At 35.9% G+C, this 9,109-nt stretch overlaps 1 protein-coding gene across 2 annotated transcripts; it reads left to right on the plus strand.

Annotated features, from left to right (window-relative positions):
- The first annotated feature begins 1,261 nt into the window (after positions 1–1,261).
- Positions 1,262–9,011, plus strand: pla2g12b (phospholipase A2, group XIIB). 2 transcript variants are annotated; one of them, XM_066679281.1, is made up of 4 exons: positions 1,262–1,623; positions 3,800–3,888; positions 4,849–5,014; positions 5,951–9,011. In XM_066679281.1, the coding sequence occupies exons 1-4, from the start codon at positions 1,299–1,301 to the stop codon at positions 6,067–6,069; spliced, it is 699 nt and encodes a 232-aa protein (XP_066535378.1). In that variant the 5' UTR covers positions 1,262–1,298; the 3' UTR covers positions 6,070–9,011. The 2 variants fall into 2 exon arrangements, with proteins under 2 accessions (XP_066535378.1, XP_066535379.1); XM_066679282.1 differs by having other exon boundaries at positions 3,800–3,876.
- The last annotated feature ends 98 nt before the right edge of the window (positions 9,012–9,109 follow it).

The raw sequence follows: 9,109 nt of genomic DNA on the forward strand, positions 1-9,109 counted from the left end.
AAGCAATTAAGTGAATAAATAAAGGTATGATATCACCTCTCTTACACCATGGACTTTTGGAACCGGTGACATGTTGGGCATGAGGTTGAAGATGTCTGTGACTAATGGCGAATGTAGATGAGGACATGCTTCTTCAAGAGCTTAACCTTACTGCCACTTTATTAATACTGTTCTGAGGCCACGTTACAGATTATCATCAACTGTTTTTATGAGTTTATTGATTTAATCACCTTACATAAGATGAAATACCAAATTGCTTTGAAGTCACATTGCTTTAAATGAATCAGTTTATGGATATAGAACCTGGGGGCTGCCATGTTAAAAAATATTTTAGGTTTAATATAGAAGCAGTGACTTCCAGGCCTCAAGGTGTCAGCATATTTACAACATGATTAATTGCTCCATTGACAGTGTTTACCAGCTCCAGTTAATTTTTTTACTGTAAGTGTAATGAACTGTATGTTCAGTATATGGTTTGTATAAGGTATGTAGGTTCCTACTTATCCAGCAATTCAGAACATAGTCCTACAGTCCATTTCTGAGGACTTTATAACCCTTTAGCTGATGCTTGGCATTGACTTCACCTAGTGTTCATCTATTTTCAATGCTTTTCTAAAAAGATTTTTAAAAGCTTTATGTGTTCAACTCAACCCTGATGTCTGTAGTGGGACCTTACAAGAGCTGAAATTGCTATTTAGAACAAGTGTCTATACACATGTAAAATATTTATTTAGGTCTATAATTATTAATATACTAATACTAAATGATAATGTATGTTTGTTGCTGAATGTGTAGGTAACGTAATTAAGCAGCACTCTGTGTGGGCCTTTGGAGTATTTTTTGTTCATCCTTTCATTACTTTTTGCACTACAGACCACCTGTTTTAAATTTTTATTATAATTGTGTCTCCTAAATGTATAACTGATTAGTTTTAGATTCCAAAGACCCCAGCTTTTGTCAACAGTGTTCAGAGCATGAAAAAGGTGATGTGGTAATGGGATTAATTTGTGAGAAAGCATGTACTGTAGCATAAAGGGCGAAAGCAGAAAATATCAGATAACGAACGTGAAGAAAGGATTAAAAGCCTGAAGGCAGTCTTCTTTACTGAGAGACAGGGCGTGTTGCCCTTTAACCTTAGCGCCAGCCAGTGCCTCGCTGTCTGCTTGATCTAATCAGGGGTCAAAGTCCTGTCCACGAGGCATTATCAGCTGCAGGTTTGTTTGTGCTGCTCGCTGTATCGTCCTCTCACTCCACTGATTCTCGTTCTTCTCTCAGGATTTCAAGGGCCCCACAGCACTATGTTACCCCGCTGTGCTCTCCTGCTGCTGCTATGTCTGTCCACAGCCCTGGCTGTGGACCCTGCAGCTTCTGACCCGTTAGCAGCCGAAGCTTCAAATACGGACCCAGTGTTGGACCCTGTGGTGGGTAACACTATGCAGAACTCTCCTGTAGAAGAAGGACAGGCACAAGCCAAGCCTCAAGCCACACAGACTGAAGACGATGACTATGACTGGGGTTTCGGCTCCATCAGAGACAGTTTTCAGGCAGTTAATGGCTACTTTGACTCTGTGGTGGAGTTGATGGGAGGCCGCAATGGCGTGTGCCAGTACCGCTGCAGATACGGTAGGAAAAGGCCAGAGATTCTGAATGTATCACCTACAATTCATGTTTAAATGCTATTAATTAATTTACATAAATATAAATAAATAATATTTATAAAAATAATAATAAATATTTATAAGTTTGTTTTATAGGCACACACACTATATTAAAATCTTTCTTCTAATCTTAATGAACAGTTTCTATTTATCTGCTTAGCTAAATAAACTGTAAAATAATATGTACCATAAGTTTACACAGACCTAATTTCATGCTTCATTATTTTCCAGTATGTGAAATTCAGTAAAATAAATAAAAAATAAAACAGTGACTGTGCATTATATTGTGCTGGTCTCTACATAGGATGTGATTATTTTCAAAAATGGACTGGGGTGCCTATTTTGCATACAACTGCTTATAATGTTTCTGTATAAAGGTATAAAATAAATGACTCTTTGAAATAAATACAAATTAAATAATACTGTAAAAGTGATACAAATGTTTTATACATTCTTGATTTCTTGTGAGATCATTTTAAATGCACGGTTTAATCAAATGCAGCTAATTAAGATCTGCTTAGTTCCACCAACAACACATCTGATTATATATAATTAATATATGATTTAATGAGATACTGATCACTCAAACCAGGTACAAATCCTGGATCTCAAGGATCTGTTTGGAAAGGTATCAACTAATAACAGACATAGGGCAAAAATATAACATCTTCTCAACAAAAAACAAATAAGCTGCACACAGTTTATTTAACATTATATATATATATATATATATATATATATATATATATATATATATATAATTATTTTAATTGTTATTATATGTAATTATGAGCCAATATATAGTCCATATATAATAAAAATATTATTTATTCAAGTGGTATGAGACTTTTCCACAGTACAGTAGACTGCATACTGAAAGCAGGTGCAATAGCCCAGATTACTCAATGATATTTAGAATTAGATAAAAAGTTATTTTCAGTGTTCTCCCATCACCAAACCCAACTGAAACCTTATGTTGACAGAGTCATGACATGCTTCCAATGAGTGGTCTGCTTCTGCCTTCTCTCAATCACACCACTTCTCCCTGAACACACCTCAGTCATGTTAACAGATCTGCTATGGGAGGCTGCTTCAGGATTTTCAAACAGCTGGTCTCTTTAAGGATGAGCCATTTGGGCAAAATATAATATTGAGATTCTTCTGACTAATATTGTAAATACACTTTATTCTTTTTATTTATTTATTTATTTTTAATAGATTAAGCTCCGTAAAACCTCAATTCGCAGGATGACCAGACATCCTTTTTGAGCTTAATATAAAAATAAAAAGTTTAATATAAAAAGTGTATGATACAGTTAATAATTGAGGGAAACAATGGTCTAAGCATTTGCCTTTAGAAAGAGAGGCAGGACCTTCACTCTTCCCCATCACTCTGTGCAAAAAAAACAACATGCAAAGAGGTGGAAATCAAGAAAATGGAGCATGCAAAGATGGTGGCGCATGCACCATACAAAACCTGCTCTCTACCAATTAATAATATTGCTGACACCAATATATTTTTGAGAAACTGAGCCAATGGTAGTACGTATTACTCTGCAAGAGCTGTGAGCTTTCCGGAGACATTGTGTTAGTTACAGTTCAAAAAGATACAGTAGATGGAATCACTTGTCTCAGGGGATGTGCACTGGACTTCACTCTCCCGGCATGGAACCATTGTGTGATTAGAGGACTATAACTGGGTAAAATTCATGAAATATTGTCCTTCTATAAAATTGAAGTATTAATATGAAAATTAGGAATCATTTATCCCATTGCTTCTTTGGAATCCCAGAGATTGTTCTTATTTGAATCTCTGTTCAGGAGAATGTCAGTTTCAACTTTGATTAAACTGAGTTGCAATTGTGAAGACTTCAGGACAAAGTTCACTGATTGCTGATAGTCTCTTACTTGATGTGTCTTGGTGGGAACAGAAACTACTTTAGTGGTGATATATTTAATCTCTGATTGATACTTACAGTGCATATCATGATAAATCTCAGCTTACATCTACATACTGAAGACATATTTAGATTAACTCTTTTGCTGATCACTCTGTAGATGTCACCCATATAACGATCACAGTTCTTATGCTTATGTAGAAGCTTATGTAATGATCAGTGTAATGGTTATTTTTTTTTCAGGTAAAGCTCCTCAAACCCGTCCAGGTTACCAGATTCCTGAACCCAATGGCTGCACATCCTCTCTGCTTGGTTTCCAGGTACCGGAAAGTGTATGTGTCTCCTAAAGTATTATTAACACAAACTAACAATCCAACTAACAACATCAGTGTACATATTAAGCCTTGTTAACATTAAAATTAAACATGCGGAATGTGCCAAATGGTCTTACATTGTAAGATGGTAAATAATAAGTGTATTTAAAAAGAGTGTGTTTTTTTTCTTCTCAATTGTCCTTTAACCCACATTAACCAATTAAACAATGCTTAATGTATGGTATCATCATGTGCACTGATCATGATTTGTTTGTATTACTGGAATATATTTTGCAGCAGAAGTAGTGTACACATATCTGGAGGTTTATAGAAAACAAATATATCTCCAAACTTTAAAAATCATGAACTGAGATGAGGATATTGCTCTATTCCTGCTCCATAGATGGGAAATATTGACTTATTTTTGCTGTAGATGAAACCGACTTTAAATTTGGGAGAGCACTAACCTCATGAAAATAATCACTTCCCGAAGTTGAGTAACAAATTGTGGTTATTCAAAGTGTGAATAACACTTGCAGACAATTTTAAACCTTTAAATCTATTTTTAAAGAAATTAACTATATGTCACTATTTGGCATCAAGGACTGAGTCCAAGAGAGCCTGAATTGTCTTGCTCTCTCTGGGTGGATAGAATGGGCTGCTGTATGCCCTCATCACAAGCACAGTGCTATTAAGCAACATAATTATATTATAAAAATATTAATGCAACATAACAGATCTGTGCAGTTAGTGTTCTCCTCCAAGCACATGCTGCTGTAGAGTGGCACTGTGTTGGCAGCAGTTTTTGAAAACAAGCAGTAGTTGCCTTCACATGTCTCAGAAGATGCATGTTTTTCGAGATGTCAGTATTTGCATTTGATAAGCAGATCATGGTCAGATGTTTGAGAATAATGGCTATGCTCTGCCAAACAGAAATAACACCAGCATTAGCTAACTCCACAAACCATTCCTCCATAGTTTGACATGGGCATCCCGGCCATGACCAAGTGCTGTAACCAGCTGGACATATGTTATGACACCTGTGGATCCAACAAGTATCGCTGTGACACCAAGTTCCGCTGGTGCCTCCACGGCATCTGCAGTGACCTCAAGAAGAGTCTAGGCTTTGTGTCCAAGGTAGAAGGTGAGAATGACACTCAAGCACACACTCATGACCCATGACTCACTCACATTCACTTTGGTGCCCAGCTGAGAACACCATATGTCCCAACATTTGTGTTTTCCCTGTATAATAAATGAATTTAGACATTAAGGTGTGGACAGTAAGTTATGCACTTATATCTTGTGTAATCTGTATATAAAAGCAGGAAATATGATGCTGCTGCAGCTTCACTTAAGCCTACGTTCACCATGCTCAATGCCAAGTGTGTTTTAGAAATGTATAAAGCTCCACCCACTCAACCACTTGGCGGGGTTTGGGCAGGCTTTTATGGGAGTAGTGTTTGTGATCTAATACTAATCATCCAGCCTGTGGACTAAAGCTCTTGTGGCAGAATGCCATCAGATCCTCACCGAAATGTATTTATGTCTAATGTAAAGTCTTCTTAGGAAAATAGAAGACATTACTTCAGCAATGGGAGACATTTTCATTATAAATATTGGATGAGCTGGTGTATGCTATCGTTTGTCCATGTATATTAAACAAGGCTTTTATGAGTTACTGCACTGTCTTTGGTAGAGTTGCCTTTATATTCTAGTATTACTGCTCTTCAGTGTGTTCCTCTCTTTGCAAATCAGCACTTATCTGCAAATGCTTTCTCTTATAATTCCCTCTCTCAGCATCAGAAAATAACAAGGCCTAGAGGCAACAATGCCACTGAAGGCTAAGTGCCTCTACAGGCACTAAATGTAGTATGCACTTACTCACCAGTATGTAACCGATTTAGAGAATATTAAAATGAGTCCAGTGAGTTCACTACAGAAAATACAATATAGTAAAAGTAAAGGAGTTCCTGGATGAACCCAGCTGTGACTGTATTAAAATGTTTGCTTAATAAACTGGAAAACTGAGATCATTTTCCTAACTGACATAGTACTGTGTGACTTTTCTTATTCTCAGCTTGTGAGACGTTTGCGGACACTATGTACAACACGGTGTGGACTCTGGGCTGCAGACCCTACATGAACAGCCAGAGGGCGGCGTGTGTGTGTGAGGGAGAGGAGAAGGACGAACTGTAAAAAGCAAGACCAAACCAGTAGGACACATGACCTCAAAACCCCTGCAGACTGATCCAGCACAGGCTCAGTGGACTCCCGAAGAGAAACAGTCTGAAAGACTCATTCTGAGCCAGTAGGAACATGTGCTCAAAACCCAGAGTCCTAGACTTTCCTCTCTAGTGTTATATATGTAGTTATAGATATAGGATCTGATTCTGTGTGCCTTAAAATAGTTTCATAGTACTATAATACACCCATAAGGCTCCTATGTAAAGCACTGTCTGTGTTAATAGTTTTTATGATTCTATAATACATGACACTTTTGATAAACATTTTGATAAATTTTCCCTGATACATAAGTTATAATCATTCTGAAAGGAACGTAACCAGATGAAAGTTGTGTAACTGTGGTTGAGCGCTGCCTAAACTGTATGTTATCTGAAAGTATATAATATATCCATAATTTATTACAGTGTAACGCTGTCTTCCAAATGACTTGTGTTAGGCTTGTTTCACACACAACATTTTACATGATCAAGGCATATCAGACAATGCCCTCTAGTCCTAATTATTTACAATATTCTACTGTTGTAGACAAAGCCCAGGCTTGAAATGGCACTTCACATTGAGTAAATCTCCCATGAGATTTTGGCTCTTGGTCATCCAACATTTCTTCTAACAGTGTAGATAGGGATTAATAGGGAGTAACTACATCCACCATTTCAGATGATGCTTTACACTAGATTTTAGAACATTTGCTGTGATGATTTGATTGCACAAACACCACTACAAATTATCCCAAAATATTTTTCCAAAACCCAGTAGTGAAGGGATTTAAACTTCTCTAGCTGATGTCTGACACTGAGCGTGACCCCTAACTTATGTGCAGCTTTTCTTGAGTGTCCCATGCTATCAGCATGTTGTGTGCAACTGAATGTGTCAGCAGCAGATGCATCACAAGATAGCTGCGTTCACTCATTATTAGGGGTGTCTACAAATCTTGGACATACTTTTGGACTTGTTGGTTGGTAAACCAATAATTAAAAAAATATATATATATCAGATAATGTAACTGAAAGAAATAGACCTTTATCTTATTTATTTTGAGTTTATTTGATTTTACAGTTCAGTATTACAAGTGTATATCATTTCAAATAACAAACATCATTTCCAGAAAAGTTGGGGCACTTTCTAAAATTGCAATTAAAAACTAAAAAAACCTATAATTTGTTAAATCAGTTGTCATTTTATTTAACTGCTAAAAGTAAATATGTTCATTGTTTTCATGACAAACCTCACTTGTTTTCTTTTTTTTTACATTTAGAAAATTAAAAACAAACAAACAAACAGTAGAATGTGATGCCTGCAACACTCAGGAACTGAAGCAATGTTAGACTGGAAAGGTTTTAGAAGTAGTAACACTACTGGAAGGTTCCAATAGGTCATCATGACTGTGTATAAAAGGAGCATCCACCAAAAGCTTTGGTTCACCACTTTGTGCCAAACTTTCTGAGAGAATTGACAGTCCAAGTTTCTCAGTGCAAAATTTCAAAGAAATATTATTTTACAGTTCATCATTTCACAAAATGATTCAGGGAAATACTGGTATCATTGTTCAAAACCCAGACTCTGTGATGGCAAGGGTTTTCCTCAGCATCCACGGCAGGGGTAATTTGAATAAATGTGAAGGTACCATTGATACAGAGGCTTATACTGGCTTTTTCGAGAGCCAGGTTTCTGAGAAGAACTCATCTTCTCCCAGGAACTCCATGCCTGTTTCAGCAAGACAATGCCAGGCCTCATTCTGTATGAGTTACAAGAATATGGCTTCATAGACACAGAGTGGGTGTGCTTGAATAGGGTGCCTGCCGTCTAGATCTTTTTCCAATTGAAAATGTATGGCACATCAGCAAAAGGAGAATCAGACAACACTGACCACAGACAGTTGAGTAGACGATTGATGTATTATTGCATACATCAAGAATGGGCAAACAATCTGTTTGCAAAACTGCAATAAAATGTATCTTTAACCTCAAACAATTAAAAAGTACAGTTAAAAGTAAAGATGTGACTCAGTGATAAACATGTCTCTGCCCTTAATGAGAAACCTGAACATTGAATTAAGAATTAATAGAATAAAGTTCTTTGTTGAAATCACTGAAAAGATGTCCATTGTCTTTTAATCTGTTAAGTAAAGTTTCAAGTGAATTAACAAATTGCAGATTTCAGGTTTTATTGCATTTTTAGAAAGTGTCCCAGTTTTTCTGCAAATGGGGTTTGTGGTTACTGTTTAAGGTTTAAAATGAAAAAAGAAAATGAAACAAGAAGCTTGTACACTTTTTTGGTATTTTTCTATTCTAGCAGCAAGTACAGTGTGCTACACTTTCATGCTGTGACTCACAAGGGAACTCATTGCTATGAAAAGTAAAATCAGGGCTGGACATTCAGAATTGGAAGATATATATGAATACAAAACAAAACAAAAAAATCAATTAATAAATATATAAATACATTTTTTTCCATTTAAAGGTTGCTGCCAAAGTAATTTAACTTGGGGAAATGTATCATTATTTTTTATTATTTTTCTTAATATTATAGTTTCCTTATGGGGAAAAACCTTGTGTCTCAGAAAGGGTAAAAAAGGGAAGGGAAAGAACTTATGGGAAAACGTTTTGATTCCATTGGAGCATTTCTGTTGCTATAGTAATGAAGGCATGCTTATAGGGTAATGCACCGCTGGATTATTCTGATTATGTTAAAAAATGAGAAATGTCACCAAAGGAAATACAAGGTTTTATATGACATTAATATTTGTTATTCTATTCTGTAATATAGAAAGTACATTTAAGTATATGTCATCAGATCTTAAAACACACATTAAATACTAAACTGATATTAATGTTTTATTGGCAATTACATTGGGAATGTTTCTTTAATAACTATTCTTAGCCTTTTTTTCAATATAAGCTATTTGGTCAGAAAAGTTTGGTGACTAATTTTCAGATATGAGGCATTTTGGATAGTTAAATCATATATTATTTTACATTTTTATGTTTATCCA

This window comes from Hoplias malabaricus, chromosome 8 (genome assembly GCF_029633855.1).
Source record: "Hoplias malabaricus isolate fHopMal1 chromosome 8, fHopMal1.hap1, whole genome shotgun sequence".
NCBI lineage: Eukaryota > Metazoa > Chordata > Actinopteri > Characiformes > Erythrinidae > Hoplias > Hoplias malabaricus.

Bases quoted from the DNA above. Each gene is read 5' to 3' on its own strand.
- pla2g12b (XM_066679281.1), top strand. From the start codon at position 1,299: ATGTTACCCCGCTGTGCTCTCCTGCTGCTGCTATGTCTGTCCACAGCC. The intron at 1,624-3,799 runs GTAGGAAAAGGC...TTTTTTTTTCAG, and splicing joins CCAGTACCGCTGCAGATACG to GTAAAGCTCCTCAAACCCGT. The intron at 5,015-5,950 runs GTGAGAATGACA...TCTTATTCTCAG, and splicing joins CTTTGTGTCCAAGGTAGAAG to CTTGTGAGACGTTTGCGGAC.